This window comes from Rhinolophus sinicus, chromosome 16 (genome assembly GCF_057876585.1).
Source record: "Rhinolophus sinicus isolate RSI-liver-muscle chromosome 16, RSI-T2T, whole genome shotgun sequence".
NCBI classification, from domain to species: Eukaryota; Metazoa; Chordata; class Mammalia; order Chiroptera; family Rhinolophidae; genus Rhinolophus; species Rhinolophus sinicus.
Window position 1 is genome coordinate 2,040,691 of NC_142516.1, and position 20,185 is coordinate 2,060,875.

The 20,185-nt window shown below is 52.9% G+C and overlaps 1 protein-coding gene and 1 long non-coding RNA gene across 3 annotated transcripts in view; one reads left to right on the forward strand and one right to left on the reverse strand.

Annotated features, from left to right (window-relative positions):
- OLFM1 (olfactomedin 1) overlaps window positions 1-8,100 on the reverse strand; it is a 38,119-nt gene extending 30,019 nt beyond the window's left edge. The window contains exon 1 of the mRNA XM_019756768.3: window positions 7,674-8,100. Coding sequence (XP_019612327.1) covers window positions 7,674-7,769 — 96 coding nt within the window. The 5' untranslated portion in view covers window positions 7,770-8,100. The remainder of the gene's footprint in view (window positions 1-7,673) is intronic.
- A 97-nt stretch (window positions 8,101-8,197) lies between these two features.
- LOC141571210 (uncharacterized) lies at window positions 8,198-17,073 on the forward strand. 2 transcript variants are annotated; one of them, XR_016019300.1, is made up of 3 exons: window positions 8,198-8,353; window positions 9,558-9,824; window positions 10,672-17,073. It is a non-coding gene; the product is annotated as an uncharacterized LOC141571210 (long non-coding RNA). The 2 variants fall into 2 exon arrangements; XR_012496002.2 differs by having other exon boundaries at window positions 9,558-9,649.
- The last annotated feature ends 3,112 nt before the right edge of the window (window positions 17,074-20,185 follow it).

Here is a 20,185-nt window from a genome sequence, read left to right on the forward strand (position 1 = left end):
TGTGAGCCGGCCCTCTCCACATGGTTCCTGGCTCAGGCCTGCGATGCTGGGTCACTGGTCATGACGCACCGGACTGGCCAGGTTTCCGTCCTCATGCCAGCCCATCCCATCCCTGACCTTGGTGGGCTCTGGGCAAGTTCACCAGCACGCATGCAAACAAACGAGAATGGCAACCTCCACAGCCCTGTTTCACGGCTCTCCAAACAAGCACTGATGTTACCTAACTGGGATGCATCCTGCTGCCCCAAATCCTGTCGCTCTTACAAGGGACGTGCTCTCACGTGGTACTGGGGCAGGACCCAGTGAAGCCCTGCAACAGCTGTGCCACACATCTGATGTGTCCATTCCACAGATAGAAAACTGAGGTCCTTGGGGTGGGAAGTTGCCCAGGTCCAGCCAGTCCCCTTGCTCCTTGGCAAAGGGACATGCCCTAAAGGACAAAGTTTGGATGCCCTTTTGCTATTTAAAAATAGGCATATTATTTTCAAGCTATTGCACATGGAAGGGGAGAGAAAGGGAGGGAAGAAAGAGATGGAAGAGAAAGGAAAGGGGATGGATTGGGAGAAAGGGATTGGGAGAGAAGGAAGGGGTGGGAGGGAGAGGGGAGAGCAACGGGCGCCACATGGAGCTGCTCTGCTCCACACGCCCTGTACGTGCCCTTTGGCCCCCTTCCTCTGCTGGGGAAGGAGATTCTTGACGCAGAATGGACTGGTCTCGAGCCAGGCAGCTTGGGAGAAGCCTGCGGTGTCCTGGCCCCTCTCTCCAGCAGCCATGCAGGACCACCACGGGCAGTCTGATCCAAGTGTCCCCTTCATTCCACCCCCTGTGGCCTCGGGTCTACACAGGGGCGGACATGATTGCCCCTCACGTCCTTCCTGTAAGAGGATTTTCCTCCTGGCTGATCGCCAGGCGCCTTGCTGGGCTTCCCTACCGACGTCGGGCATGGCCGTGTGGCCTGACATTTTGGCCAGAGGAAGGCGAGGGGACAACTGCCACGTCTGAGCAGCTTGCAGTCACGTGCGTCCCTGCAGTGTTCCTGCCCGCCCTCTGCCATGTGTGAGGAAGACACATGGGCCAGAGCTGGGCCAGCCCACCTCGACCCCTCCCCACCCTGGCCCCCTCCCATACCCTGCTCTCCCTCTCTGGAAAGTTCCACGCTCCCTTCATAACTGTTGCCTCAGACTGGCTCACGTCCAGACCGCGGGGCCACAGGTCCGTGTTCTGTCAGTCGCCCAACAGAAATGGATCCCATTCTGGGTGGCACTTTGAAGAGCATGACAAGATAATTCAGTGGGCATATCTCCCTCTGGGCTGAACTGGTTTCGTTTGTACTTTCCAGGTGAGGAAACTCAGCACAACTAGCTGAACAGGACAGTCTGCTTTCCACTGAATAAGTAATTGATCCTGACTAATTAATTGATGCCGACATGAATGAGACGGGGATGTTGCTATAAAAACATCTCAGAGTCCACTCTGGGGTCCAGCTGGGGATGCAGGAAATGCCCAGGATGCAGCATTTGGCTGGAGCAAGCTCTCTGGTGCTGCTTGGTTCTAGAGACTGAGTTTCCCCGCCCTCAGGGCCATCACCACCATCCCACAAGGACGAGGGTCCCTGCCTGCTGAGCCGGACGTGGCCTCGGAAACCTTCTCAGCCACCTCCACCAAAAGTTGCTGCTGTCTCTGGGGAAATCGCCTATTTTCAAGTCCCAGGAGTTGCTTGTGGAGTAACTCGATCACGCCACTCACTGACACCCTCTCCCCAACTGCCACTCACATTGATTCTGCCCCTGCATCAAAAGGACAAGATTCGGGCCGGCTGCCTGGAGCGGAGCATGTGGGTGCTTTAGCGGCGCAGGGACACGGGGACTCATAACTGAGAGCACAACCATTGACAAATGGCTGGCTTTGCGTCTTTTGACTCCTGTTAAGCTGTCAGACTTACAACCAACACCCTGGGGTGTTGAGTAAGTTATTTATAATATTTACAGATATGTCTCTGCCTTTTCTTTGACCCTCAGACACCCAACACATCACCCGAAGCAAGTGGGAGTTGCTTGCTCTCCAGAACCCCTGGTGACAGCCACACTGAGCACTAAACGCCATCTCTGCTGGGAGGTCTGAGCTCCGAGGACATCGTGTGTGCTCACTAAACCTGCTGCGTGGGACTGAAGAGCGTCGGGTAAGCGTCTCTGAGGTGACGCTGTTACCTGAGCACCTGCTTGTGGACAAAGGCTGGGGGTTCAGCATCCCCCCATCTTCTACCTGGACTCTTCATAGTCACCTGCTCCCTTACTGACCGCCAGTCAGATGTGAAATGTCATTGAACTGCATATAAGGATTGTACAGGCCAAATGCCCATTGCCTGGGTCAGACCGAGCAGGGCCCACGTCTTTTGAACACTGCTGAGAGCAAAGGTACCATCTCCCACTGTCACTAGGCACTTGTCAAGAGAGCTAACCTGGGTACAGAAGGAGGGGGAGCTGGTGTCAGCGAGAAGGCCTTCCTTGGACCCGGAGCCACGAGCTAAGTACAACTGGGTCCTATTTCCAAAGTCTTGGGTGTCGGTTCCTCAAGGGTGAAGGGTCTCGTTCGAGGTCACCCATCCTTAGGGGTAAGAAGGAATGATCACGTTCTGACCCCGCCAAACACTCCTCCCTGTGCCCTGCTGTTCCCCTACTAAAAAACCAAGTTTCAAGGTCAGTGGCAGGCGAGCATTTGGCCACACAGTTAGAGGGACAGCTGACCAGACCCTCAAATATACCTCTCAAGGCTCAGCGTGCTCTGGCTTCTTTACTGGTTCTCAGTGACACTGAGCCGTTTTCTGTACTTTTTATTTTCTTCTCTGTCCTAACAAGAACCTGAACTCAGGTGTCTTGGGTATCAGACTGACCTGAGACTACACCTGGCCTCTGTCACTTACTTCTGGGCCATTAGGCGGGTTCCTTAACCCCCCTAAGCCTTGGTTTCCTCCTTTTGAGAATAAGGACAATGACAGAGGGCTGTGGGGACTGTCACGACGTGACCCAGGTTAAGCTCCAGGCAGGGAGCTCGACACGTGCTAACCCTCAGAAAATACTAACCCTGGCTACTGCTGTTACCCCTCAGTGCCTCACGCTCCTGGCAAGTTGCTTGCATTGTAATAATCTAGAAAACAAAGTGATATGCGTTTCCCTGTCTTTCCACGTGAGAGGGACCTTCTGGCTGCTGGCTTCAGAGTGGGAAGCACGTCCAGAGCATCTTCAGAGCCCCAAACTGGTTCCCTCCCATCAGCCCGGCTCTGGGCTCTGGTTGCCATGCATCTAATTCAGTTTAGCTACTAATTAGTTTTGTATTACTTTACACACTGATGTTAATACTGATTACAAGGCCTGATAACTTTAGTAATAAATATCACCCAAGGCAGAAAATTACCTTTCTTTTTATTAGGGAAGACTGGAGTCAGTGGGATGAGAAGCAAATTGCTTTCAGAGACGAAGCAGCTGCCTAGGGTTGAGGTTTACGGCTTGACTTGGGAGTGTCCCTCTCCCGTGGAGTCCCCTGGGGCAGAGGCCAACTGCAGTGTGAACGCAGAATACATTCCATGTGTTCTGAACTGTGTAACTGGTTCAGGAAAAGACCCCAGGGCCCCCCGAACTCCCACACCTACTACCACCACCACTCAGTGTCCAGTGCAGATGTGGCCCTAGACGTTTAACTGGGGGAGACGAGAGGCAGGGGCAAATGGACAGGAAGTCACTGGGTCATCCGGCCCAAGTTTAGGCGTGAGCACGTGACAAAATGTGGGTGTTTAATTCTCGTTACATTTGTTCAGGGCAGTGGGTTGGGGTCTCTCACTGTAGAGTGAGCTAAGTCTGAAAACAAGAGAACAGATTCACAGCGATGGGCCTCAGCGGGGTCCTGAGGGGCTAACGCCATGCCAGTCCCACTGTGACCCCTGCCATATCCGTACTCAGCACCCACCACACCTCCCAGATGGCAGCCCGGGGTTTGCTCACCTCTCTACTCAGGCACCTAGACTTGAAAACAGCTCATCAAAGTTGGGGCCGAGCACACAGCAGTCACCCCATAAAGCTTGAAGGCACACGACAACCACAGTTGGCACTCAAGGAGCTCTGTGGTCATTTACAGCTGGAATCCCACCTGGGTCTCAGGAGGTTAAGAAGGCCACACCCGGCCTGGGGTTATCAGGGCTGATGAGAAAGGCTCTGCTTCACTCTTAAATACCAATTCTCAGCACACCTTTACTGAGCTCTATCCAAGCACCAAGGTGTCCCCCCGACCCCCCTCCGGCCACCCGTCTGTCTTCATGCTTCGGCTTCTGTGTGCAAGCCCCCTGCTGCCCACCTGTTCTTGCCCCATCTTCCTGCCCTGGCTCACTGCTGGACCCAGATGCAACCATGGGGCCCGGCTCACACGTCACCCTTCTCCACGCTTCCTCCAGTTCCCAAGGCAGACCTCCCTGGGATCCCACTTGGTTCAGACTCTCGTGGCTCTTCAACAAATCTTACGGCAGGCCCTGAGTGTTCCCACAAAGCCCGTCAGCCCGATGCCGGATGGTGAGGCTCGGACTTGCTCGGCATTGTAAGCCCAGGTTTGACCATGTTAAACCTGACCAGCTGACATCCAAGAACTGTGTGTGGAAAGAGGGACGGGGGAGCGGCTGAAAGAACGGGACTGGGGTTTGTGGTAGGGAGACTTCCTCCAGTTTAGTCCTCCTTGGTCCCAAAGGGTGGACGTTCAGGCTGAGAGGTCAGAAGCTTCTCTCAAGATCACCAGACTGTGCCTGGTGGGATTGGGGTGAGAGTTAGGGCAGCTGGGTTCAAGGTCCTTGTTACTGAGCTTCCCAGCCCTTTCAGGCCGTCCCACACAGGGAACACGCTTCTATCTGAGGTGGGCCGGGAGCTTGGGGAGCCCTAGCACTGTCCCAGGCCCCCCAGAACAGAGAGATCCACTCCTGCCCATCCTGGCTGGGAAACTCCATACGATGCTTCTCAAGGGGTGGGAAACGCCAGCCCTTTTATTGAAAAATCACAGAACAAGACCAAGGAAAACGTCTTTCTGTCTGAGGTCAGAGTTCATCAGGGCCCACAAGCCTGGCGCTTAGTAGGCCATTGACCAATAGTTGGCATGTGATTGAGTGGCTCATCGTAAGCGAGCTGTCGGGAGGACCGATGGCACGGCCATGTGCTCTGCTCCCATGGCCCGTCTGTCTGAGCCCTTCTAGCAGCATTGGTAACATGCAGGTAAAATCTATATGTTCCTGACTTGTTCCCCACTCGATGCAGGCTAATCCATAAACACAGCGGCTCTGGACCCTCATGTCCCTTGGAAGGGCCCTAGAGGTGAGGACATGGCTATGGGAGCCGTTTACCTAAAGTGGGAGAGGAAAAGGGTGGAGGGGAGACAGATACCACATAGGTCAACCACCAGCGCTCTGTTCTCCCTCCCCTGAAGCCCAGAGGTATCGAATCCAATTACAAAGGAGGGACCCTGTACTGTGGCTCCCTAGGGTCGAATCACTTTGGGATCAAGAAAGCAAGATTCTTGGGCATGGATGTCCCCACGTAGCCTCCGATTCAGAGCATCCCAGCCCTGCGTCCACACCCACACCCACTCCCACTCCTAGGCCCCACCCTACAGGTTACTGCTAAAGTGGCCCGAGGGGTCCACCTGGGCGGGACCAAGGCAGCCGCTCTCTAACTCCTTCTCACTGGAGCGATTTCAGCTACTTGAGCCTTTCCTCTAAAATCTCACCACAATTACAGACAATAGGCCTCCCATGGAAGATTCTGAAGGCTCAGAGGTGGCACAGGGAGGGTTGGGTCACCCAGAGCAGTGAGGGGAGGGGAAAGGAGGGGAGGGGAAAGGAGCTGCCCTGAGGGACACATCCCCCTGAGAGATCCCAGGCTCCGCTTCAGGAAGAGGAACCTCCCAAAGAAAACATTTCTCTTCCTGCCCCAGGGGAGGGCTGCAGGCCAGGGGAGCTGACCAGGGTCCTGATGGGACAGTCGGGATGCGACGTCAGGGTGTGTGTGTGTGTGGGGGGGGGGGGTCTGGCCGAGATTCAGATGGCTTCCACTGTTAGGATACATGGGCAAACACTCTCAGCATGGAGACAAAGCTTCCAACTGAAGCTGAACCAAAAGTTTTTTCGAAGAACAGGGATCTTTAAAAAGACGTGAGGAGGATCGAGCCTATGGAGGAGATGCATGCTGTGGTATGGGGACAGACGCTTAGGGCACCTGGAGGTGAGAAGGCCACGAAGGTTTGGAGACCCTCAGGGCAGCCACTCCCAGGCCACCCAGCACCAGCCACTCTTCTCCAAGAAGCCTACACAAGGCACAAGCCGTGAATGTCTGCTTGCCTGGCTCCTTCATGCCTGTGTGCTCGTGTCTGTGGGGTGAGTGTGCACGTGCACACATGCACCTGTCCATCCGCAGGGCAAAAGCCTGCCCCTCGGCCAGGCCTGCCTGGCCACCAAGACAACTTCTCTCACAGACCCCGGCTGCACCTCTTCAGGGCCACTGGCCATTGTCTGGGGCCTCGGAGGTTAAGTGGGACAACACGCTGGCGCTGGCGGAGGCTGCACTTTCCAGCAGAGCCAGGGAGCAAGCAAGTGCTTCGGGCAAAACCAGGAAGCTTGTTCCAGAGCCTTCTCTCCTGTGAGCCACCTCGCACCCTCTCTTCTCTCTTTTGTTTTCTCTTTTGTTCTGAGAGGCGGGGAGGGTCGGGCATCTGGGGCTTGAGGCTAAGGTGTGGGCTGCCCTCCCCCCTCCCGGACTTGCAGGTGCAAAGGGCCAGCGTCTCAGCTCAGAGCATGGCACAGTGGCACCATCAAAAGGGCATTTTAATGTCACTGCCGAGCAGCCTGGCTCCCGACGCTAGCAGGCTCTTCCCAACACCATGGTGCCAAAGCAACACAGCCAGCCCAACGCTCACAGACAGCCTTCCTCCTCCTCCCAGACCTGCCAGCTCAGAAGCACATTTTTAAAATGGAGAATACCAGCCGGAGTCAGGCTTTCTATTGATACATTGTTCAGGGGACGATAAGCCCACGCGAAATGCCCAGAGGTCCCCACACGCACATGGCGGCTCGCCACTCACACTTCATGCTGAGCATGTGGCCACAACCCCCCCCCCCAGCCCTCCACACTGAGCCCACAAAACACCCCAGCCCGGCACACCCCACCACCTGCCCTTCTGGGTCTGGTCTCAGTGGCACCACTGCCATCGCCTGCTTGGGGAGCACCAAGGGCAGCGTTGTAACCAAAGGCAGGGACGTTTCAGAAGAGCGGGGTGTGGGGGGTTGGGTGGGAGTCAGGTCAGATCTACCTCTGAAAATGCGGGGGGTTGGGGGGCTTCGACATCCTGCTCTAGCTCCCCCCGGATAACAACAGCAGCTAAATGACCCCCTCGTGCTGCCGTTGGAACTTCTCGGCAGGGAGTAGGGGGCCCGCTGTGCAGCCTCGCTGGGCCAGGTCTGGGGGTCCTGGGACGCTCGGCGCCAGTCTCGGTTCGTCTGCACCCCACCTCCCTCCACCCCAACCGCGGGGCTCGGGCGCCGGGGCAGGGGGCACCGGCTGCGCGGAGCTGCTCCCCGACTTTGCCGGGCTCGCAGGGGGCCGGGCGGGCGCCTCGCACGCACGGAGGAAAATGGCGTTGAATGCACGTACTTGAGTGAGTTCGGTGCCCATCAGGACGAGGAAGAGGAGGCTGAGGAGCTTCCGGGCCGGTTGCATGTCTCGCTGCCACCTCCAACGTCCTGGCATGCAGGAGCCTGGGCTCGCCGGCGGCGGCGGCGGCAGCGCGGCGGTGGGGACGCGGACGCGCTCCCGGCTCTGCTGGCTCCGCGGCGGCACCTGGTCGTGTCCCCGTGCCTTCAGCACCCGGAGCCGGAGGCGCGCGGGATCTGCTGCGCGGAGCCTCCGCTCTGCATATTGATGGGTCCCAGCTCCGCGGCCCCGGGCGGGGCGGGCCGGCAGGGCGGGGCGGGGCGGGCGGCCCCTCCGGGCCCCTCCTCCAGCGGCTCCCCGCGCCCCGCTCGGAGGCGCGGCTCGCCGGCGGGTGCCAAAAGTTTGCTGGTAAGGGGCGGGGGCGGGTGGCGCAGAGGGACCCGCGCGCCACAGTCGCGCGCGGGAGCAGGGAGGGCGGCGGCCGGCGGGGAAGCAGGCTGGGACAGGATGTGACATCAAAAAGGCGGGGGAAATTTAACTCGGTGAGAAAACTCCCTCCTGGCCTGCGGCCGCGGCCGCTGAGGTCCAGGCCCCTGGGATCTGGAATCCGGACGCAGGGGCGGCCAGTGCTGGGGACCCTGGCCCTCCAGACTCCATGAGTGGACGCAGAATGCGGAGGGGTGAGTGGCAGCTGGGGTGGGGCCTAGGATGAAAGTCTTGGCATCTCCTAGAGGTATGGAACAGAAAAGCGGACCGTGTCCTCAGAGGTCACTCTTTTCTGAGAGAACCTGAGGCTCTGACCCAAGAAGGAGGTTCCAGGGCGGGGTGGGGGTGGCGCAGAGCTAGAGGCAGCTTCCCGGAAGAAGCCTTGGCTGGCAGGTGAGCGGGAACCCAGGAGAGCAGCTCACCTGCCAGGCAGTGGCTTCCAGACCCGAGCCCCTCCCACCCTCTTACATCCAGCCCTGGGGACCACCGCCCAGTGGGTGTGGAGGGGAGCGTCCTCCCTGTCTGTGTCACCCTATGCTCTCCTTTCAAATGTACTTCCAGCCGCTGATCCCAGTCTCACTTCAGGAGCTTGTTTTGGGGGCAGCATTTTCCATTGTAATTCCTCATTTGTGGGGAGAAGTCCCCAAGCACCTTTATTTTCTGAGAAGATAGGGTGGCAATAGGCATCTAGAAGCATGTCCCATTGTTTAGTGTTGAGTCTTTGGAAAAGAAACTCTATAAAGAACATCTCTACCAGCAAGAGTCTCCAGACCCAATAACCCCAGGAGGAAGAGCTGTGTGAGTGATATGGCCCAGCCCTGTCACATCACAGAAGGGGACACTAGAGCCCTGCGGCAGGGGGGAGGGTAGCTCAAGTCAGGTCACGCAGGGAGTTCCAGAGCAAGGACAAGATGCCAGCTCCTGCAGGGTCACCGTGGCACCTGGCACTGGAGGAGGCATCCTCTGGGCACTGGGTGAGGGCGCTGAGCAAATGTGCCTTGAGGAGAGCAGACTGTGCTGCAGCAGCCACGCCTTCCCTCACCTTCCTTCTTGGAGGTCTGTCCTCTGAGCCCCAGAGGGCAGAGTGGCCTGGACAGGAAGCAAAGTCGGGCTGGGCTTTAAGGGGCGGGCTTTCCCCCCCGGGGAGGAGTTCAAAGGACAGAGTTCCTGGTGGACCTGAGGTTCTGAGATGAGATGGTGCTGGGAGAACAGGGAAGGCGAGCTGTGGGAGTTCTTTTGCTCTCTGTCCCCTCCTCTCTTTTATTGACCCAGGAATAAATGAAAGAAAGCTCTTTGTGAGCCCCAGGGGCCCTTCACGGCTGAGAGATGCAGCAAGGTGTCGGCAGAGAGTGCTGCATTTGGAGCTGGAGGGACAGTGTCTTGTCGTTTCTCTTCCAGGTCGTGTCTCACAGCCTCAGTTTCCACTTCTGTAGAATGGGAATGAATACTGCCGACATTGCATGTCTTGAGAAGATCCAGTACAAGAATGGGTAAAAACATTTGAACATTGTATTTTAAAATCTTTGATAAAAAACATCGAGAGAACTGTGAAGAAGGTGCTAAGAGTGCGTTGAGAGCCTTCGGCCCACCAGGCACCCCACCTCCGTTTCTCCCTTAGCCTTTTGCCACTGTCCCCGGTGTGTGGAAGAGGACAGAGGCTCAGAGGTACGCGGCATGGTTAGGGAGCTGGGATGCGAATGCCGGTCCTGGGGCATTTATTTCTATGCACGAGGAGGAAGCCGCCTTGATTTCCTCGCGTGGACTAAGATCTAACATCCAACTTCAGAAGGATCATCTTTATTTTTGAATCCTGCTTTTGGATACCCACCCAGAGGAAATAGATGCAGAGTCTGCATCAGATATTTGCGCCCCCGTGTCCATAGCAGCCTTATGCACACTGGCTCCCAAATGGAAACAACCCAAGTGTCCATCGACGGGTGACAGATAACAAAATGTGGTGCATTCACACAGTGGAATATTATTCAGCCTTAAAAAGGAAGGGAATTCTGACCCATCTTACAACGTGGGCTCACCTTGAGGACATCCTGCTGAGTGAAATAAGCCAGTCACTGAAGGACAAATGCTATATGGTTCCGCTCACAATATGTGGCATCTAGAACAGGCAGATTGATAGAGATTGAAAGCAGATTGGAAATTACCAGACACTGGGAGTGGGGGGCGGTGGGAAGAATGGGGAGTGATTACTTAATTTCTGTTTGGGTGATAAAAAGTTTTGGAAAAGACAGTGGTGATGGACGCACAATATGGTGAATGTAATTAATGCCACTGAATTGTACCCTTAAACATGGCTAAAATTTTACTACATATGTATGTATACACATATGTACATATATATGTATAATTTTTTGCCACAATCGAAAGAAATAATGATGTATTATACCAATAACCTTTGATCTGTACACTTTAAATGGGTGCATTGTCAGGTATGTGAATTATATCTTAAGAAAGCTGTTTTCAGAACATTACAGACTCATTGTTCTATCACTTTCAGGAAACAGGATACAAAGGAGAACACCATAGCAGGAGCCCACTACCCACAACAACCTGCGTCGTCACTGGCTGGTGGTCGCCGTACAACCCACACCCCGACCCTGTGACCGCGAGCAAGCCGCCTTCTGCGAGTGGGGTTGATGAGGCCAGGCCTTCCCTGCTGGCTGAGTCGAGTGAACGAGTCACAGCCGTGGAAATGCCAGGACAGTGCCTCACGCACAACCACGAGATCGTCCCTCACGTCCTGTGCAACTCAGAGGCCCTAGATTGCACTTGAACTTGACAAAAGGACAGGACACCAAGGGGAGACTGAAGAAATTGCTAACTAAAGCTGGTTTATCTTCACCACATGGGCTATTATCCCCTAGAAGAACATTCTAATGTGGGAAAGAAAGTCCAGCAGACCCCTCTCCGTCGGCCTCAGACGCGTGTCTGTCCCCCGTTCCCATTCTGACCACGTCGGCCATGTCCTGGTCAGAAAGACGGGCGGTTGTCGTGTCCTCTTCCTCTGGCCTCTTCTTTCCCGTCTTTGCGTGTTTAGTGCTTCTTTTATTTTCACATTGTCGGGGTTTGTAATGTTTATGTTCAGTCCTGCAGCCACAATCCTCTTGTCAGTGGCCCCACTTCTAATTTAGGGGGTTTCAGCGCCCCCTCCCGTGCCACCAGCAGGCTCCCCTGAGTTTTTCGCTTCCTTTCACCCCTGTGGGTGGTCTGAAGTCAGTGACACTGCCACACCTCTGTGCTGACCACCTTAGATTCTTGTCTTTCCTCTTACCCACTGCCTTCCCAGCTGGCGTTCCATGTAGCTCCTCAGAGCAGTGGCTCCAAGCAGAGGTGGGTGCGTGCCCGGCTGGCCTGGGGCGGCTGCCCTGTCCCTTCACACCAGCCCTGAGCCCCAGAGCTGTGCTGGGACGTGGCCCAGGGGGTATGGAGCCATCAGGCCCTACTCTGCTCTTCAGCTGGTACCGCAGGTCCCGGGCACCCCCACCATCCCCTCTCCTGCTGTCCTCCTGGTGGAACTGGGCCAGAGCGCCAGGAAGGAGCCTCGGGAAGCCGCCGGCAAATCGATATGCTTCCTGCTTCTTTAAGACAAGCCTCTCTCCACTGCCAGCCTCATTATAATGTGACAGAGCGGTTGCCAAGGCAACGGCACTAACTCTCCTGTCTCTGCAAATTTCCTAGCAAATGGGGCCAAACCCAGCGAGCTGTCAGGCACTTGTCTCCCAGCCAGCAGGATGCCCGGCCTTCACGCTCAGCCCAGTGCCTGCACAGCCTTTCCTGGCCGCAGCCCTTCCTTCTCAGCCTCCTGGCCCGGACTGTCCTTGTGAAACTGACACGCATGAATTGAGGACCCACTGTGTGACTGGCCAGACCAGACAGAGGACCTTCTCGGGGCTGCGGGCACCAGCCCGGGCGACGGTGACAGACTTGTCCCCAGAACTCACGGCTGCCTTCCCTCACTGGCTCCTGGGGCTGCTGTGCCCTTCAGCTGGTTTCTAACTCTCAGGGGTCATCAGGGAAGAAACGGGCACCGTCCCTTCGTTCCTGGACACGGAGTAGTCACTTCAGAGACGGTGCGACCACACTGCCGTGACCATTCTTAGCTCTACTGTGTCGGCCCGTGCTAAGGCTCATGTCTCCTCTCACGAGACCCCTGGGCCTTATGGGGTTCCTTTGCAGGTGTTCACCCAGAAGCTGCAGCACCGAGACCCCCACTCCGTTGGCTGCAGCCCTCCTCACGTTCCCCATGAGGCAGCATCCCTCCTCCTTGTCCAGCTGGGATCCCAGGCCTCGTCCTCAGACCCCGCAATATCCACCCCCACCATCGTGCAGACTGGTCCCACTTGAACTTGCGACCTTTCACAAGGCGCCCTGCCTCAGCCCCCCGGCTCTGACTCTCCTGCTGCTCTCACACACGCCCTCTCCCACTGCAGACCCCCCTCTGATGGCGTGACTCTGGCGACAGGAGGAAGTCAGAGCTGGGAGGGGAGGGGCTCCCGTCAGGAGATCCGGGTCACAGGCCCTCTGCCTGGCTGTGCCCCATGGAGCACCACCCTTCCCCCCATACATGAGGCCCTCTCTTCTCTGCATGACTGCGCTCATCACCAGCATGGAAGGTTGCCATTGGTCCCTCTTGGAAAAGAAAACCTCTTTCCCTTTCACCCCTGCCCCACGGCCCCACTGCTCTGCTCCCCTTTACAGAAGTGAGGTCTTCACTGACTGCGTCCACACCCTCCCCTCCAGGTCTCTCTCAGCCCAGCTCCCAGCAACTTCCAGGTTGTCAAACCAATGGTCAGAAATGAGTCTTCATCTCACTTGAAAACGTCAGCAGCACTCGGGTCCCATATACACCCCCCATCCTGGAGCCCTTCCGTCCTGGGACCCGGCAGGCCACTGCCCTGGTGGCCCTCATCAGGCTCCTGGTTGGTCCTTTCATCTTCCCACCTCCTGGAGGTGGGGCGGTACTGCTCTGCCCCCCGCATCTCTGTGCCAGGCACTTGCTCCAGGCCACGGCGCTGACCACGGTCTCTGATGTGTCCCTGCATGCATCTGGTGCAGCTTCTTCCTGAACTCGACTCGGAGCCAGCGTCCATCCGGACAGCTGCCTGGCCATCTCATCATCTCTCGTACCTGACATGCTGACCACACAGCTCTGTACACCCCACTCCAGCCCCGTCCCCCTCCTCCTGCTGCTCCGGCCAACAGGCCAGGGGGCACGCCTGGCTCTCTGGTTTCTTTCAGAGCTCACACCCCACCCGTCAGCAAATCCCGCCAGCCACCGTCCACACCATGCAGGATTCGCTCTCTTTTTCCCACGTCCACTGTTAGCAGGGCTGGTGCAGCTTCTCTGCCATCCTGACCCTGCGAGAGTCACTGCTCACCCTGCCCTGCGATGTCCCCCATCCTCTGTCATGAGGCCCCTGTCGCCGTTCTAACTTGTCCCTTCACTCTCTCCCAGCTCAGTTCTCCCCAGCTGCACCGTCATCCTGGTGGCCCTGGGACGCACCAACGACATGCCTGTCTCAAGGCATTTGCGGTTGCTGATCTTCTCGGGGACCTCTTGTCCCCAAACCCTGCATGGCTCCTGCCCTGGCTTCTGTCAGGTCTCAGCTCAGATGTCATCTTTCTGGGAAGCCCACCCCATCTCTCTCTAGCTCGCGACTCTGCTTTGTCTTCTTCTTGGCTCTTATTACAGTCAGATGTAATAATATTTACTTGTTTAGTTTTCTTCTCTGCTCCACTAAAGCTTCCTGAAGGTAAAGCAGATAACGTCCACACCTTTTGGGACCGAACTTGTGTCGTGCGGCTGCCGGAACAAAGGACCACAGACGCAGGGGCTTCAAACAACAGACAGGCATTCTCCCCCAGCTCTGAGTCCGGATGCCCGAAATCAAGGTGCGGGCAGGGCCATGCTCCTTCCGGAGGCTGCCGGGAGGGTCCCTCCTGCCCAGCTCAGGCTCTGGTGGCAGTCCGTGTTCCTTGGCTCGTGGCCACATCACGCCCGTCTTCAAGTCCAGCGTCTCCAGACTCTGCTCACCTTTGCACCACCTCCTGTGTGTGTCAGACGACCTCTGGCTCCTCCCTTAAGGAACTTGTGATGGCCAGCAGACATTCAGGATGGCCTCCCCATGTCCACACCCTTAACTTGGTCACATCTGCAAAGACCCCCTTTGCATAGAAGGTGGCATTCACAGGGTACAGGGAGTAGGGTACAGACTTCCATTGGAGAGCTGCTTTTTCAGCCTTTGGCAGGGACAGAAAATAAACAGCCAAGCAAATGAAAGAGCTAGGTAAATATTGATGGTGGGGAGGCTGCAAGCCAAGAAACAGGATGGTGGAGCTGGATGTATGGGGAAGGTGGCTGGACAGGCGCCCTGAGGAGCCCATGAGAGGCAGGCGGCGGGGGGACGTGTGTCATGGGGACAGAAGAGAGAGAGAGGGCTGCTGTGGGGTGGGGTCCCACCTCAGTGCCCCTTTGTAGTGGAGAGCCACCAGGGGACACTGACAGAGCTGTTACCCAACAATTAATTTGTGCCGGGCACTGGGCTAAACTCTTCTGCTATCTCCTCCCTGCTGTTATTTCATTTTACATGTGAGGAAACTGAGGCAGAGATGAGGGAGTCACTGGCTCAGCGTTACAGGGCTGACGTGGCAGAGGCTGCCTCAAACCCAGGACCCTTGGGATCAGCGTGGGTCTCTCCCTTGCCTGCTGCCCTCCCTACAGCCGCCCCCTCTTCCAAACTCGGCCCCACTGGGCCCCACTCAGCCCCAAATCTACATCTGCAGAGACGCACTGCCACAGAGGCCCGAGGTGTCACCTGCCCACTGTCCATTCCCCAGGGTGCAATTTGAGACAAAGACACAAAGGCTATTAACATGCTGGTGAAGGTCAATGGTTTAGAAAAAAAGGCAAAATGAAATGACGTGTCAATTTCCACGGTCTCTCAGGCTAGCATTTTGTCAGCAGCAACAACAAAAAACTTGGAGCCAGTCAGAAATTCTGTACCAACCTGCAATTTAGGAAAAGTCAGCGAGGGCGAAAAGTCAGCGAGGCAGGAGACTGCTGGGCCTGCCCTTTTCCCAAAGCCCTTGTTTAGGTAAAGAAATGTGAGGCTGCTGCCTGCAGTGGTGGGAACCAAGTGCCTTCGGGGTCACGAGCAGTGACCCCAGAGGGAGGGCTCACGGGAGGCCTTCCCCAGAGGCTCCGTTTCCTGAGTGATGGATCGGCGTGTACATGGCCCAGCGTCACGTGTCCTTGGCGTGTCTCAGAGGACATAGACCTGGGAGAAGTGCAGGAGGGGCTGGCGCAGCAGAGATGAAAGTCCTTGCTCCCGTGCATGTGACACAAGGTGGCATTTCACCCACAGAGACTGGTGCACTTCCTTCCAGATCTGTATGCATTTATTTCGTTCTCATCCGCCCGTCAACGTGAGCCTCCAGCACACGGTGAACAGGAGCGTGAGAGCGGGGAGGCTTGCCTCGTTCCCAGGCTGACAGGTGCAGCGTTCACCACCATTAAGGACGACGTTAGCTGCAGATTTCACATCGCCACCCATTAGAGCCGATGGAGGCCTCGTCTTCATTCACTGAGGGTTTTTCTTATGAGTTGATGTGTAATTTGGTCAAATGCTTTTCTTGTGTATCTGTTGAATAGATCATATGATTTTCCTCCTTTATTCTGTTAACGTGGTAAATTACGGTGATTAATTTTCAAATGCTAACCATCCTTGCATTCTGAGATAAACCCTACTTGGTCATAATGCATTGTCCTTTTCATGTGTTGCTAAACATCCTGAGTTGCTAGTTTTGTTAGGGTCGTCTTGTCTGTGGTCATAAGGAATATTGGTTTGTAGTTGTGGATTTTTTTCTTGTAATGCCCGTATCTGTTCTGGTAGTAGGATTATGCCGGCCTCAGGAAACAAGTTGGGACGGTTCCCCTACTCCTCTGTTATCAGAAAGGGGGTGTGTAAATTTGATGTTATTTCTTCTTTAACTGTTTGATATAATTCACTAGTGAAACCATCTGGGCCTGGAATTTTCTTGGTGGGAAAGTTTGTTTCTTTATATTTTAAAACTCGTTTTTAAAAATAGCTATAGAGATATTCAGATTTTTTCTTCCATCTATGTACATTTGGGTAAGTAGTATTTTTCAAGGAATTTGTCCCTTTAAGCAAAGTTGTCACCTTTGTTAGTAAAAAGTTAGTCATGATAGTCTCTTATTAAATCTTCTTCTTTTTTTTTTTTTAACATTTTTAAAATTAGTTTCAGGTGCACAAAACAATGTACTAGTTAGACATTTATCATTTATATCCCTCACACATCCACTACATCTTTAATGTTGTTGAGTTTATTGTCATAAAGTTATTCAAAATATTTTCTTATTGTTTCCCTTATCTTTTTTAAGATCTGAAGTAACAACCATGTTTTTATTCCCTGTATTGATGTGTTGTGCTTTTTGCTTGGTCAGTCTAGCTAGGGTTTTGTCAATTGTTTGATCTTTTCAAAGGATCAGCTTTTGGCTTTGTTAATTTTCTCTATTTTTGTTGGTTTCTTATTTCTTTCCTTATCTTTATTATTTTCTCCCCTCTACTTACTCTGGGCTGATTTTCTCTTCTTATTTCTTGAAGTAGAAGCTTAGGTTATTGATTTTAGACCTTTATTTATTTCTGATACAAGCCATTTAAAGCTATAAATTTTCCTCTAAGCACTGTTTTAACTGCATCCCATCAACTGTCGTATGTACTGTTTTAATGATCATTCAGTTTCAAGTGTTTTCTAATTTCCCTTTGATACCTTCCTTGAGCATGGATTATTTAGATGTTATTGGTCTCCATAAGTTTGGGAGTTTCCTAGTTATCTTATCATTATTGATTTCTAATTCAATCCCTTTGTGGTCAGAGAACATAGTGTGTGTGATAGCAATTCTTTTTTTTTTTTTATTAGTTTCAGGTACATAAGACAAAGTAATACTTAGACGTTTATCATTTATATCCCTCACACTGTGTGAACCCCCCTCCCCCTATCCACTATCCCTCTGACATCTCACACAGCCATTACATTTCCACTGTCTCTATTCCTAATGCTGTGCTCCGCTTCTTGTAAGTATATATATATATATATATATATATATATATATATATATATATAAAATTTTAGTTGGCATTCATTATTGTTCAGCTTCAGGTGTACAGTGCAGTGATCCGGCATCTACATCACCCCTGAGGTGGTTTCCCAAATGGGACACGTGTCCATCGGATACCCTATCTGTACATTATTGATTACATTCCCCAAATTAATCTGTACATTATTGATTACGTTCCCCAAATTAATTTTCAAAACCCCATGGCCATCTTGTGGTTACTGACTGTTTTCTAATCCCCTCACCTTCCCCCTTATCCCCACCCCCCCTCCCATCTAGCAACCCTCAGTTTTTCCTCTGTGTCTCCAAAACTGTTTCTGATTAGTTCATTCACTTATTCTTTTCTTTAGATTCCACATATAAGTGAGATCATATGGTATTTGTCCTTCTCTGTCTGACTTATTTCACTTAACATAATGTTCTCTAGGTCCATCCATGTTGTTGCAAATGGTAAGATTTCTTTCTTCTTTATGGCTGCGTAATACTCCACTGTATAAATGTACCACAGTTTCTTAATCCAGTCTGTGTGATAGCAATTCTTTTAAATTCAGTTGACTTGTTCTGTGGCTTGGAATATGGTCTGTCTCGGTGAGCAGACCGTTTGCACTCAGAGAGAACGTGCGTTTTCCGTTGCTGGCTGTAATGTTTCATACACCTCAGTTATGTCAGGTGTGGATAATGTTCAGGTCCTGTCTGCTTTTATCGCTCTTCTATCAAGTGCTGGGAAAGGGGAGTTAAAATATTTTACTACAATGGTAGAGTTGTTTTTCTTCCTGGAGTTCTGTCATGTTTGTTTCATGCAGTTTGAGGCTCTGTCATCAGGTGCACACACATTTATGACTGTTGTGTCTTCCTGATGAATTGGTCCTCTTAACCTTTACGAAATGCCCATCCTTATCTTTGGCAACACTCGTTGTCTTGGGGTCTATTTTATCTGATATCAATGAGTTCAATTTATTCCTACTGTTTGCATGGTATATATTTTCCCCCATTTACTTTCAACCTGTTTTTTGTCTTTATATTTAAAGCGCTTCTCTTGCAGACCATATAGAGTTGGGTCTCGCTTTTTTTTTTTTTTTTTTTTTTTTAAATCTGTCTGATAACCTCTGCCTTTTAATCAGAGCACTTATTCTATTAATATTTAGGGGTCTTGTTTGATATTTTTTGTTTGTCTGTTTGCTATTGTCCCTTTGCTACTTTCTTTCTTTCAGATCATTTGATTGTTTTTAAATAATTCCATTATAATTAACCTCCTAACTTTTAAGTGGTACATCTTTGCATTGTCAGTTTCGTGGTTATTCAGGGCCTACGATACATACTCCGAATGTTTCACAGTCTGCCCACGGTTACCACTGTACCACACTGCCAGTTACAGGTCCCTTCACACCTCCATTCTTTAGTATCGTTGTCAAATGTGTAACTTCATGTACACTATAAGCCCAAAGACAGTGTCTACTTTTTGCTTTAACCAACCATACGTGTTTTAAAGAAATTAAGGGGAATATAGTCGTTTTCTGTTTCCCTGTATACCTGTCATTTCTTATGTTCTCCATTCATTCTAAAGATGCATGTGTCCATCCGGGTCCTTCCTTCTGTCCCCGGAGCCCGGTAGCTTCGCTTGTAATGCAGGCTCCTGAAGAAGGACGCTGTCCGCCCACTGAAATGTCTTATTCTTCATCGTCAAAGGCGCCACTCCTTTAATTGGAATTCTTGGGTGCGAGGTTTTCTTTTCCTCTCAGCATGTCGTGGGTGCTGCCTCAGATGTTACCCAATTTCACAGTGTTTTTCTCTCTCTTCTTCACATTGGGTGATTTCTATCATTCTAGATTCAAGTTCACTGATAATTTTGTCCAATCTGCTAATTAAGCCCATCTGGCAAATTTTAAAATTTATGATGTTTTATTTTTTAGTTCTAAAATTTCCATTCGGACACTTTTTTGCATTTTCCATGTCTCTGCTTGAGTTTTTTTTATTTTTTCATTCATTTGAGAGACTTTTCCTTTTTCTCATGAGCAGAGTGGCAAATGGCGGTCGTTGTCTGGTAACTCCAACATGGGCTCCATCTCAGGGTCTTTCTCCTTGCATGTGTGTCCCGTTTTCCTGACCCTTGGAGACCGTTATGGCCCTGGGCTGCAGCTCTGTCTTCTGTGGTATCGCTCCAGTGGACTGGCATTTCTAACGGGCCATTTACTCGGTTAGATCCAAACCGCCAACTCTGTCCCGCCTACGATGACCGAATCGCAGTTCTCAGTCCAGCTTCTGTGTGCTCTACGCACGTGTACTTCGGGCTCCAGCAAGAGTCCCCGGCAGGACTTTTATACAGAATGTGTGCCCCCTTCTTGGCTCTCTCCTTTTCTGGGTCCCTCCTAACTGTCCGGCACCCCTGCCTGCCCAGCCTCCTCCAGCCAGGATGGCGGCTCTTTCCATCAGAGTTCCCACTGTCCGGCACTGCCCTGGTGACCGCCACCCGACCCAGCCGTCTGGACACAGCTGCAGAAAACGAGACTCGCCCCAGGCATAGTCTTCTGCCCACCCAGTATTTGCCTGCTGCCGTCCACTCCACTGAGGCCTCAGCTAACTCTTTTCTTGGGTTTGTCCAGCATCTATAGCTGGTTTCTGAGAGGATGAATTTGTTAGTTTATCTGTCCTGGGACTGGAACCCTGGAAGCCATTCCTTCCTTTGAGCATCCTTTATCACCAGCAGGGGCAGGGGAGGCAAGGTCGTTTTATTTCAAATGCAGCCAGTCCTGGTCCCTTTACAGCTCACAGGTCAAACTTTAACTTCTTTCATCGTTGACCTCTAGAAGCATCCACGTGGTACTTTGAAGACTCTGTCTGGAAACTCCAGACAGCTCACTGAGTTCATTAAGTCTAT